Source organism: Crinia signifera, chromosome 5 (genome assembly GCF_055691185.1).
Source record: "Crinia signifera chromosome 5, ASM5569118v1, whole genome shotgun sequence".
NCBI lineage: Eukaryota > Metazoa > Chordata > Amphibia > Anura > Myobatrachidae > Crinia > Crinia signifera.
Genome location: NC_139221.1, coordinates 150,747,051 through 150,761,471, shown reverse-complemented (window position 1 = coordinate 150,761,471; position 14,421 = coordinate 150,747,051). Strand labels below are relative to the sequence as shown.

The following is a 14,421-nucleotide window of genomic DNA, read 5'->3' as shown; positions in this document are numbered from 1 at the left end:
GTCCAGCTTTTGTGCTCTTCACACCAGCATATTAGTGGCCATTTGGAACTCATGTGCAATGATTGGGATGACCAGTGTTCTTTCACAGCTTCCTGGTTAGAACTCTCCAGTCCCTGGTTTGATGTTTTGGGTTCTTTCAGTTTGAGGTGCATTCCTGCAATTACCATTCTTCTTCCACACATTAAAGTAAAAAAGGATTAAGCAATCTTCCTAAAATTTGCAATGGTTTTCTCACTCATACCTCCGATAGAGCATACTATATAGGGAGCTAGACCCTTTTCAAACTTGGTTAGCCATACCTCCCAACATGACCCATGCCAGGAGAGACAAACCCTCTACTCCTGGACTCCCCTCTTACTTTATGATTGTTGTCACCTGTTTTGAACAGGTTATCTAATAAGAAAGGTGTTTCACCACAGGTGATGGGAATCATATATTAAGAGGGAAGTCCAGGAGCAGAGCATTTGGTTCGCTCCTTCCAGCAAGTCATCATTAGTAAATTATCTTATCATTTCACCCATTTTATAAATTCACAAACAGGTGTCAGCTGCAGGAGCACACTATTACCCTTTTTGGCAGCCAATCACTTTTTTTTTATTGGACAGTAATTATATGTTTGCACTTGGGGCAGCCACTATAGGGCACCCAATGGTGCTATTCAATTGTTTTGCCATTTAGTTGCCAGCGCTGAAATATTAGCATGCACCACTGGGGGTGGCGAGCTGAAATGCACAAAAAAGTCACCCATTTGAGTGCTCAAACAGGACTTTTCATGCCAAATTCATTTGGTCAGGTTTAAAATAAAATTGTATATAGTGCATAGGGGGAGGGGCCCTAAGCTGCACACCCTGGACATATGAGGTGCTACCTGCTGAGACCTGTAGTGCAGCAAGCAGGAGGAGGAGTTTGCAGGTGCACACTAAATAGAAATGCTAGACCTTTTAATATTATTGCTATATTGCATTTCTGAGGCTCTTAGCATAATGATGGCCATTATTATCGGCTTGTCCACCACGTCCAGGTTACCTCAATAGGACAAGTCCCTAACACTACTCTGAGACAGGTCCAGGGCACAGGGCCCCCCAGGCCAGCCCAGCAGAACCACCCCATGGCATCACATTGTTGTGAAATTAAAGTGATAGTAAAAGAGATAAGGGAAATTATATGTAATAAGACTTACCTAAGTAAGAGGTAATAATAAATGTAAAGGGTGCTACATATATACTAAACAAACTAAAGAGGTGATGGAAAGTGTACGATATGATGCGATGGAGCAGCCCAACAACAGCAGCCCAAAGAGCCCTGCGCCCCAAACACAGTCCCACAGACTAACACTCAGCATATATGTATAGTAGGACTTACCCTCATAGTGCTAAGCTGAGTGTGCAGTCTTGAGTGTAGGACTCCAAGCTAATTAAAAACAATCTGGGACAGGTGGTCGGTGTGCTAGTTAAGGAGGAAGGCATCTCTAATTCCTTCCAGTGTGTATGAATACAAAATATATAGTACATAGGAAGAGGGGCCCTAAACTAAGGCGGTGATAAACACGTCCAGTAGGAGGTGATAGACACTCTCCTCCAATGGTTCACTCCCTATTAAAATAAGCTGTGCATGCCTACGAGTATAGGCAACTTTGATTTCTCTAAAGTAGAGATGAGCGATTTGGATTCCTGAGCATCCAAACCGCTCTGAACATGGGGATCCGAGACCCGCATGCCAAATGCCATCTTTCGGGCGCCAGAATCTTGCGAGACTAATGCTGTGTACACACTTGTACAATCTGCATGAGATCCAGATAAGATTACAATTTAGACTATCTGCATACAATTTAGACTATATAGTGCAGATCTGCACTATATAGTCTATGCAGCCAAGACTTTCTGGCTGAGATATGGGAGCGCGCATCTTGAACGCATCTGGATTGCTTGGGATAAAACCCATACAATCTGCATGAGATCCAGATGAGATTTTGACTATATAGTCAACATCTCATCTGGATCTCATGCAGATTGTACAAGTGTGTACACAGCATTAGATTCCATATAAGGTGCCAAATCTGTGGCTTAGCACCATTACATGGAATCCAAGCATCGGGACAACACACTCTGCTGTGCACTCTGCAAATGACATTGAAAAATGGGCCAGATGTATATGTGTATAATGATGGAGAGTGATAAACAACCAGCCAATCAGCTCCCAGCTGTCATATCACAGGCTGGGTTTGAAAAATGGGAGAAGAAGATATTCACTAGGAATAATCAGGCGCTCAACAGTGAGCTGTCTCTACAATATAAGCAGCTGCTTTGGTGTGAGGGCAGTCACTCCTCACTCAAGAAAAAGAGAAAGGGACTCGCACAAGGCGAGTTAAGCAGCGCTTGTATCAATCAATGAAACTCAATGGTTTATGAAAAAGTAACAAATTTTACTGATAAAATTGGTGTACACAGTACAGCATAACATGTATAATAAAAACAACAATGAAAATACAATATCACAATAAATTGAAAAGGTATGGAATAAACGTAAATTGGAATTAATGAAATAAAATTTAGAATGTCCCCGCCTCAATGGACATATATGTGAATGTTAGTTATAATCACTTGTTTGGGAAGGTGGGTAAGTGCACATTACCAATGGATGACTCTGGATCCTTTTTGGGAGGTATGGAGCTGGAAAGTCCTCACGATGTATGCGGTGTGTAGATGGTTACCGCTGGAGGTATAGAGGGTCGCACAATATATTTCAATCCTCTGTTGGAGGTGTGAGAACCGACGAGGTAGGTCTCGGTCACCGGAGGTAATTGCGAAGTGATGCGCCCAGATGGAAATACCAGCAATGGGATCAAGTAAGGCTTCCGTGCCCAGGAATGGAACCTCACTGGTGTAGATGGTGTTACCAGGGGTTTTCAAGAGCACGGTGTCCGCCAGCGAGTCGTGTCCAAACAAGGATAAATGGATGAAAGTCCACAATAAATATGGTGTCACAGCAGTGTCCTAAGGTGAACACTCCCTGCCTCTGGACACTGCTGTGACACCATATTTATTGTGGACTTTCATCCATTTATCCTTGTTTGGACACGACTCGCTGGCGGACACCGTGCTCTTGAAAACCCCTGGTAACACCATCTACACCAGTGAGGTTCCATTCCTGGGCACGGAAGCCTTACTTGATCCCATTGCTGGTATTTCCATCTGGGCGCATCACTTCGCAATTACCTCCGGTGAACGAGACCTACCTCGTCGGTTCTCACACCTCCAACAGAGGATTGAAATATATTGTGCGACCCTCTATACCTCCAGCGGTAACCATCTACACACCGCATACATCGTGAGGACTTTCCAGCTCCATACCTCCCAAAAAGGATCCAGAGTCATCCATTGGTAATGTGCACTTACCCACCTTCCCAAACAAGTGATTATAACTAACATTTACATATATGTCCATTGAGGCGGGGACATTCTCAATTTTATTTCATTAATTCCAATTTACGTTTATTCCCCACCTTTCCAATTTATTGTGATATTGTATTTTCATTGTTGTTTTTATTATACATGTTATGCTGTACTGTGTACACCAATTTTATCAGTAAAATTTGTTACTTTTTCATAAACCATTGAGTTTCATTGATTGATACAAGCGCTGCTTAACTCGCCTTGTGCGAGTCCCTTTCTCTTTGGGTTTGAAAAATGGCAGGAAGGAGCTGATTGGCTGGTTGTTTATCACTTTCCACTTTATCATTTTTTGAATATTGATCCATCTGGCCCATAGTAATCACCAATAATTAATAATATATATTACTAGATTACTGTGACTGCTGGCCGTAACTCACTGCTGGCTTGACATTTAAGCCCACTGTGTACTGTACACTGTCAGTGCTGGCTGGTAGTACCCCATCAGTTCTATAACTGACGGTCGTATTTCAACTGTGCATATGGTAGTGTGACTGCCGGCTGTACTCCAGCTGTGTATACGCCGGTACTGTGACTGCCAGCCATACCCCAGCTGTGTATATTGACTGCTGTCCATACCTCACCATTTTGTAACAAAAAAAGTTTTGTTTTTTTCTGTCTGTGCTATCACTGTATACAGTACTGCGACTGTTGTCAGTACTCCACTGTGTATACAGTACTGTGACTGTCAGCCATACCCCAACTGTGGATACCGTACTGTGACTGCCTGCCCTACCATACTGCTTGTGGATTCAAAAATAGTTTTCTTTTTTTCTGTCTATACTACTGCGACTGCTGTTGGTACCCCACTGTGTATTTGGTACTGCGACTGCTGTCTGTACCCTATCTGTGTATATTTTACTGTGACTGCAATGTGTACCTCAACTGTGTATACGGTACTGTGACTGGCGGCCATACCCCACCTGTTAATATGGGACTGTGACTGCTGTCTGTACCCCATCTGTTAATACGGGAGTGACTGCTGGCCATACCCCAACTGTTAATACGGTATTGTAACTGTAATCTCCAAATTTATACGTTACTGTCACTGCTGGCTGTACCACCACTGTGTTTACCATACTGTGACTGCCGGTCATACCCCAACTGTGTATACGTTACCATGCCTGACAGACGTACCTCAACTGTTTGTTAACGGTACAGTGACTGCTGTCTATACCCCACCATTTCTTAGCAAAAATGATAAAAAAAATCAAATAAATATTTAGGTTTGTCAAATGAATATAATTGAGGTTAATATTTCAGTTGGCACAAAAAACAGGCCAAAATTCTGTGAATTTAGCAAATTTATGAAAACCAAAACCAACAAGGGCGGTTTTGGCAAAACCAAATACAGATTCAATGCATATGCAGTTTTTACACAAAAGTCGATTGAAGTCTCTTCACAATCTTGGATTGTTTAAAACATGATTTATGTGTTAAGACATAAATTACATATACAAAAACATACATTGCCTATGTAAGACATAAATGAATAATTTTAAACAATAATTATGGAAATAAATAACAAATAATTTGGTTTGGTCCTCATTAGGTGTGACACTTATGGCATGTTTTTTCCTGCTGTGCACATATGTGATGCCACTGTTTTGATTGTCTGTTCATTAAGGCAGATATTTGAATGTAGTATTGTTGAGAGGGAACAGCAGATTGAACTAAATTGACGTTAAAAGCAATTGCGTGGGGGTGGGGGTGTTACAATTTACCTAAAGCTGTGTACACTTTAGATGACATTAAAAATATACGCTTTCACTCATGATTTCCATGGACAAAAATATATTGCTTACATACTTAGCAAATTTGCTAAATATATCATCAGTGGCCACATTCAGGTATATGCTGTCACTAACAATACATACAGATCTTACTGCATTTTCAAAACATCAGTAGAAGTGACAAACAACCAGCGGATGTGCTTCCGAATTGTGATAAACGATCTGTCGTTTAAAACCTGGTGTTGCCCACATCGTTACGAATGTGTACGTACCTTTAAAAAAAATACAGTATATGCAATAGCATTTTGTAAAAGATGATTCTAAGCTATTCCAATTGGTCGATATTTTCTTATGTTGTAAAATTCTGGTATTTTTACCATGATTATATCCTATTTAAGAAACTTTAACATTACAAGGACAAACACAGGATATCTTGGAGGGGGATACGGTCATTGGGTTACCACAAAGTAGGTCGACAAGCATTAGGTTGACACCAATAGGTCAACATGCAGATAGGGCCACATCACTTTAGGTCGACATGCAGTAAGGTTGACATGGGTTAGGTCGACATGGTGTTTATTTTTAGCCGACATGTGCCGACAGACGGTATTTCATGCCCTACTAGGGTGCGATGGGAGAATAAAATAGTATGCCGCGCGTAGCGAGTCACCGTGCCCGAAGCATGGTGAGCTCAGTGGTACATTTTAGTGTTTATGTTAAAAAAAAGGGTAAAAATATATATTTTTTAAAACCATGTCGACTTTTTTCACTGTCGATCTTACCTATGTCGACCTAATGACCCTGCCGACCTTACCCATGTTGACCTAATGACCCTGTAGACCTAACACATGTTGACCTTAACTCACGTCGACCATTGAGCATGTCGACCTTAACTCATATCGACCTTAAGCAATGTCGGTCTAGTGGTGTCGACCTAATGCTTGTCTAACAACTCAGGCGGATCCAGGATAAAATGACAGGGGGGGCACCATGATAAAAGAGGGTTTAGATGGGGGAGGGGCGATGTTAGTGGTGCCAGTGTACCTGCTAAGAGAGCGGCAGAGAGAGGGTGGGAATGGAATTAAAAATAGGCCCTGGCATTTAAAGTACGCAGGCCCACCATGGCGACAAAAGTGAAGGATGCAGTTGTGCGCGCTCCGGAAAAGGGGGTGTGGCCACTCAACAAGGGGCATGTCCTTGAGTGTAGTGTACAACACTATATACAACTTCTACACATTATGCAACAAAATACTAGACCCCACTATACTTGCCCCTACACATGATGCCAAATGGAATGAGCCAAAATTCACATAATGCCACATGGTTTTTGTCAAAATTCACATGCCACACGGATTGAGCCAAAATTCACATAATGCCACACAGATTGATCCAAATTCAAAAAATGCCACACAGATTAAGCCAAAATTCACATAATGCCACTAGGATTGAGCCAAAATTCACATAATGCCACACACATTGAGCCAGAATTCACATAATGCCAAACAGATTAAGCCAAAATTCGCAATACGCTTCATAAACAAGGACATTGTCCATCAAAGGCGCGCATTAAACATTTACACCTTAATATCCATTACACGTTAAGTTACATGCCATTATGTCCATTATGTATTATGTATGTATTATGCCAAACACCATAATGCCTATTAAAAATTATGCTACATAAGTTCTGCTTATCTACATGCTCATTGCCAAGGGTTCCATGCTCATTGCCAGAGGTTCCATGCTCGTCGCCATGTGGGATTACATGCTCATTGCCAAGGGAGAATACATGCTCACGGTAAATGGGGGACAGCCGCCGCCAGGCAGAAGTTATAGCCACTGATAGTGGCAGAGTTTGGTTCCAGAGTAATCTGCCATCAAAGAACATGAACAGCCATGAAATTACATTTCAAAAATTAAAAATCGGTTTACAGGCTATATGGACCAGCCTGGTATCATATTGAAGGCCCAGCGATTTGGAATTGAATGAGATCAACCACAAGCTTCTGTGATGCCAGGGAGGGAACTGGCAGCCATCGGAACTAGGTGGGGGTCGGAATTGCCGGGTCCCATTTTATACTATGGGGAAAAAACGTTACAGCTTTGCCAGACGATATCTTTGGTTCCCGGGGGGCTAGAGACACGGGGCTGGGCTCGTTGGAAAGCCCTGGTCCTCAGCTACAAAATGAAATGACAGGTGCCCCCCCTGAATCCGCCACTGTAACAACTTGTTGTAGACCAAATGATCCATACCCCTTGGAGGGGGGACAGTGTGTATATAATATATGGCTATATGCATCCAATATCTGCCAAGACTTACACAGTTTGAGACAGCTTGCTCCAGTGATGATTACAATAGTCAACATGTATTAACAAAATTATAACTTCACACCGCAATACCTGGGTGCATTACCGCTTTGTCATCAGAACCACATACAATATAATGTTTTTTTGTATTCTCTGTGAACCTGATGATGGCAAACACTTGATTCTGAGAATACACCCAGGGCTTGCATTATTAAGTCTCTGAGTAGTTACGCTTTTGGAGATATAGAGATAATATACATATGTAGTGTGTGTGTGTGTGTGTGTGTGTGTGTGTGTGTGTATTATATTTATCTATCTATATATATATATATATATATATATATATATATATATATATATATATATATATATAAAAAATGGGGAATACCTAACCGTCCGCGCCTTAAAGATGGCTAGCAGCAACTCTGAAAGTCCCCTGTTAGCCGGGACTTAAGACAGATAGAGATAAAGACAAAGGAACAGAGTGCGCTTATAAGTGAAGGTACACAGCTTAATCCTCACATTTGTTTAAAACATTTATTCAATAAAAGCCTTAACAATTCGGCTCATATAAAATACATAAATACACATAATCTTTTGAAGATGACAATTGTCGTAGTGTACAATTTTTCCAATATAACAACTGGCCCAACGCGTTTCGTCACCTACGTGACCTCCTCAGGGGCACTTGGCAACTTGATTGACAACCGTACAATTGCACTTTATGCAGTATCTCAAAATGAGTGTGTACAGAAAAATAGTTTTTTTTGCAGGAATATATATTTTACCAGTTAACAGCGCTCTTGTTAAAGCTGGCCCATACAAATAAACAGAGTTTTTGTCCCAGATTCACTGAGTACACCCACTCAGTGGCAGATATCCACATCCAAGTCAAACAATGCTGTGTGACCAGGAAGTAACCTCTAATGTATTCAATGGCAGAATTCTGCCATTGAATACATTAGAGGTTACTTCCTGGTCACACAGCATTGTTTGACTTGGATGTGGATATCTGCCACTGAGTGGGTGTACTCAGTGAAACTGGGACAAAAACTCTGTTTATTTGTATGGGCCAGCTTTAACAAGAGCGCTGTTAACTGGTAAAATATATATTCCTGCAAAAAAAACTATTTTTCTGTACACACTCATTTTGAGATACTGCATAAAGTGCAATTGTACGGTTGTCAATCAAGTTGCCAAGTGCCCCTGAGGAGGTCACGTAGGTGACGAAACGCGTTGGGCCAGTTGTTATATTGGAAAAATTGTACACTACGACAATTGTCATCTTCAAAAGATTATGTGTATTTATGTATTTTATATGAGCCGAATTGTTAAGGCTTTTATTGAATAAATGTTTTAAACAAATGTGAGGATTAAGCTGTGTACCTTCACTTATAAGCGCACTCTGTTCCTTTGTCTTTATATATATATATATATATATATATATATATATATATATATATATACACAGGTTAAGTATCCCTTATCCCAAATGCTCAGGACCAGAAGAATTTTGGATAAAGGATCATTCCGTATTTTGGAATATTTTTAGATTTGAATGAGGAATCTTGAGGTATCTTGCATTTATGTTGTATAACCACATCAAACACATGAAATACACACAAATATATTTTATTTGTGCATGAAACAAGATTTTAAAAAACGAAACAAAGTTTGTGTCCTACTGTATCTCAGAAACTGAATTTGAATGCCAAGCAATCATGTGCTTTCACATATTTAGTGCCAGTTACATGTTAGTGCCAGTTACATGTTATTACATGTTTTTTGCAAAAAATTTAAAATAAAAGTACATTTTGGAGACTATGGTTTTCGGAATAATTTGGATAACGGATATTTGGATAAGGGATACTCAAGGTGTATTATGAGTGTTTATTCTTGTACCCCACACCTTTCAAAACCTGTTCAGTTATTTTTCCTGCCTGGGTCGTTGCTCTCTGCTGTGATTTTAGAAAATGTTTAATTTACAGATTATTTGGTACTTGTTTTCTAGAACGGCGCCCACGATTTCCATCTTATGGACTCCTAAAAATCGCATTGCATCCCCCTTGAATATTGCAGCATGCGATGCGATGCAATTCGATTTTTAATTGTATAAGCACCCATGCCATGAGATGTGATGGGTGCTTACAATGAGATGTAACCCCCAGTATCCACGCCATCCTGAAGCGTTGCGAGCGCAACGAGCCCCACCCGGGGCGGCGGTACGCGTCCTTCGACCTTTTCATACCCCCACTATCCACGTCGGCATGGAATTGATTTTAAATAGTGTGGCGAGTGGAATACGAGCTGGAAGCACGGCGAGAGCAGCGAGCCCCGTGAGGGGCCACGGATTACTTTACATGTATTCCGCGTCCGCTCGCCACGCTTCAGGCTTGTATTCCGCTGCGCTTGCCACACTATCTAAAATCAACTCCACGCCGACGTGGATAGTGGGGGTATGAAAAGGTCGGAGGACGCGTCCCGTGGCCTCTCGCCACGCTTTGGGATGGCGTGGATACTGGGGGTTACATCTCATTGTAAGCACCCATCACATCTCATGGCATGGGTGCTTGTACAATTAAAAATCGCACCACATCCCATTTGCTGGCATGCGATGCTATGCGATATTTAATTGTACAAGCATCGAATCACATGCATCGCACACCACTAAATAAGGTACACGATGCAATGCGATGGGCGCCATGTTAGAAAACAAGTACCGATTATTTAAGAATTTTCACATGATGGACAGCTTTCCCTTTTCTAATTGTGCCAAGATTTAATAAAATGAATGCATTCTTTTTTATACATATAGATGTAGGTCCCATCATATATTTGGTATTGAGCACTTTTGGATTTCCAGCTAGGCACTTGATACTTGCTGGGGGATACTTGCATGAGAGCCCTGCTAGGCTGACGGGCAGATGAGGCGAGGTGATTCTTTTTTTTTTTGTCATTCCAACTTTTTTTTTCATTTTGTAGCTGGTGAGGGAGAATGGAGCAATGGTCATTAAATGGTTGTAGAGTTTGGGTGATGTTGGTATTGCTTTTGCAGTTGGAAGGCCCCAAAATGAGAAGACAGTAACATGTTGGGGATAGCTAATAGTCTGTGAGTAATAAGTGCACACATATGATACACTTTTTATACCTCCATACTCATGGATTTTTGTTAATTACCCCATAGGGATGCATACAAATATCCAGAGCCTGAGGTGAGATCCGGCCACATTGGTGGTGAGATGCAGTGATATTGGTGGTGTTTTGATTTTGTTACGGCACCGCCCACTAGTGCGAGGCACCGCCCCCAGTGCGGGATCCTATAACTATTCATGGCAGCCATGAAAATCTGCGACTCCGATCCGAGGCGTGTTCCTGTCAGAGGAAAATGAGATGCAATGTAACACTTTTCATCTGGTCCCTCATTCGGAAAGCTCGGAATTGGATGAAAAGTGGCTATATCGCATTAGTGTATGGAGCCATTACAATGCCAACTCAACCCCATGCAGCTAATTGAAACCCATATATATGATTTTCCTTATTTAGATATTCTTCCACTATTAACCATGATGAGAAATGGTTTTAGAATCAAGTTTAAGACACCTTCTAAAATTATAACCCCATCTTAAATTTGAGTACTGTAGGACTGAGTTGAAAAGAAATACTTATTCCTTTGTATTAATTTTTACAGTAGAACGATAAACGGTTATCTAAAGTGATTATATCTATATTGAAAATGCACAGAAAACAAATATAAAATAAACATTTTCAAGAAAATATATTTAATTCTGTATCTCATTTATAGGTTATTTACAATTGAAGAACATCACTGTACTATAGATACTGTATCTGTAAGATTGGTTGATGTAAGCGAAACATATTTATATGTAAGTGTAATTTATATATATGTAAGTGTAATTTAACAAATTTTCCAATTGGGTTGTCTGCCCATGTAGGTATAACTTATTGAGATAATGTGGCTCTAGGTGTGTTCTATCTCCCTTTGAATGGGAGCCATGAACCGTTTGAGTGTACCCTCAAACCCACTGTGTTGTTGGAGATGGGACAGACCATAGAAAATGATTCCGTAGATTAATGTAAATGATTTTTGCAATTTCTAATTTCTTATAAAATTATTTTACAGAACAAGAGCATGATTTAAAAAATTAAATACAATAAATAAAATTGAAGAAAAAAGACAAAAATAAATTGTAATAAAAAGTTCATGCCCAATATATGCTTGTTGAAAATTAGATAAATTATAAATATGAAAAAGATAACAAACCAGATCAAGCTGTTCTGTCACTAACTATAAAAACAAAACTTCCATCACAATCTCTAATTATTATCAAAATCTATAGTCAGAATTTACATAGCAAATTAGGACAATATCAGTTTGTTCATATTAAGAGAACTGTTGGTGGCTGTATTAAGCCTTCTGTATTATGTCTATTTCACAACCCAAAAAATCTATATAATCTATTTACTGGATTTCTAACAATATTCATATCATTTGTATACTTTTTCCTGCTCACTTGGTTCATATAACTGCCTGGAAACATCCTCATCATCATCATCATTTCTGCATTTAAAGATTAGTCGTTTTAACTAAAATAAATGTGTCAATTCTAGTTTTTTACATTTGTGAATACTGACAACTATAATTTTGTTTCCATAGGGCCGTATCTGCAGGAAAGCTGGGAAATCTAAAAAGGCCTTTAGCCGCAAGGAGGCTGAAGCAACGTTTAAGAGTTTGGTGAAGACCCATGAGAAGTATGGCTGGGTAACCCCGCCAGTATCTGATGGCTGACACACAACACCCTGCTGAAATAGACTTCTAGGAAAGGGGGAAGGAAATAATTTCACCAAGAAAATGAATAAATCTATGAATATATTTAAGAAAAAAAGATCACTATGCCATCTTCTCAGTGCTGTACCCCATCCATCCGTCCTTTTCTACTTCAGCTTCAGTTTAAGAATGTGATTGACAGGAAGACTTAATTTATTTATGTTCAGAAGTGTTTACATTGAAAGACATGAAAGAGAACAGTGCGTGGCACAGAATGTCATGTTACAATCATGTTTCCAGACTGATGAGCGATCATCTTCAGGTCACCTTAGAGCGGAGATTGATATTGCTTCATTGTCATTCTAGACGCATGATTTTTCGGCTTCTCTCCATGACAGCGGCGCCAAAAAGCAGCAGTAGAAATTCTATCTGCGGCTGCTCCGTTTATGTAAGTGTAAATGAAGCCGTTAATATTTAATAGGCAAGCAGTGCATTGCAGGTACATGTTTGTGTGCTGTTTATCTTTGTCTCTTTTCCTGGCAGGTCAACACAACATTAAAGATTTGTCTTTATGTGGCGCTGTGGTCCTCTGTGACTCAAACTTTAGACCTCATTTGTGTTCGCTGTGATCTGTGTTGGATAACTGACGAAATATAACAGTGGAAAAAATAAAGAGTTAAAGTGTGGAACCATTGTAAAATAAAAATCACTTAAAAAAAGTGTTTAATGTGTATGTGTGTGGTATAATGCAGAGGATGGGTTAGGGTTACTTTTCATTTCACAATTCACTTATTTAAGGTTTCTGTGTGCTAAAATTATCATGGTAATATGTGCCGGTGAGATTGGCCAAGTGGTCTAATAATCTAATATTTTTCTTGGCTGATTATTTAAACTGCTGTTACAATAAGTTGTTTACAGTGTTTACAGTATTTGTTATTTGTATAGGCTTTTGCAGATGTTCTTACTGTAACAAGCCTCTATACTGAGTATGCATCTTTGTTGAAATTTAAGGTCCTTTTAATATCCAGGTCAAGTACTTTAACTGCAAGAACAATGTGCATTTTTTTGCAGAATTTCTTGTCTTTTATAATACAGTCAAACGTGAAAACTAGCTACTTGTAGAATATACATAAATGCACTTACAGGCTAAGGGCCAGATGTATCAAGCTTAAAAAAGTGATGAAGTGGAGAGTGCCAGCCAATCAGCTCCTAAATTACATTTTTCAAACCCAAAAAGTAAAAAAGAGGCGCTAGTCCACTTCCAATATGCAACTGCATAAATTGTCTCAACCCCCTTTATTCTACTGCAGGCTGCCACTCCAAAACACTAGGGTGTTGTTCCCTTAGTATAGTGTATGCCCCCAGATCTACAGATGCCCAAACCAGTTTAGAGCTACCACCAGTTCAACTGTTATTTAGTGGTCTCTTCTTTTCATGTAAAGGGCCAATGTATTTTATTTTTGTTACCTGTGGGGACCAGTGTGATTGTTTTTAAATGGGGGGGCCAATAGGTTTTTTTTTTCCTGTAGGGGCCAATGTATTTTGCCCTGTGGGGATCTCATGGTGTGCCTTGGCAATTTTAAAATCATATTTAGTGTGCCGCAAGGAAAAAAGGTTGAAAAACACTGCCTATGTATACCAAACACAGATAAATATATATAATTTGGAGCGCTGTCTGCACAGAACAATCGGTACCAATAAAAATACTTATGTAACACGTTCAATGATGATTAAAACAAATGTATTATTATTTATTATATTATTTATTATGTCTCAGTTATAACAATGTTCTTATTAGTCTATCTTATTAGGCAATGCTTACACACAAAAGTCTACTAAAAAGTGCATACAATATACATAAAAAAAACATAAAAGAAACCAACTAATTACTATAATATTATAAGAGCAATCGAATGGCTGTTTACAATAAAACCATATAAACATTAAAATCAACCTTCTGAACGGAATTACAACACTCATTTGTTTTTTTGGGAGTGTGGGGATTTTTCTAATAAGCTATTACTGCCCAGTCCATATATACTTTATATACTTTACGTTGAATAAAACACTTATCCATATACGAAGGTACAGTACTTGATTAGCAGTGTCTCTGATGTTAAATGTAATCAGTGGTTACTCGATACAA

General features: G+C 39.5%; 1 protein-coding gene across 1 annotated transcript in view; it reads left to right on the top strand.

Annotated features, from left to right (window-relative positions):
- Positions 1-13,999, top strand: part of UBE2QL1 (ubiquitin conjugating enzyme E2 QL1) — a 69,557-nt gene extending 55,558 nt beyond the window's left edge. Inside the window, exon 2 of the mRNA XM_083188117.1 lies at positions 12,165-13,999. Coding sequence (XP_083044243.1) covers positions 12,165-12,296 — 132 coding nt within the window. The 3' untranslated portion in view covers positions 12,297-13,999. The remainder of the gene's footprint in view (positions 1-12,164) is intronic.
- Positions 14,000-14,421: the final 422 nt, after the last annotated feature.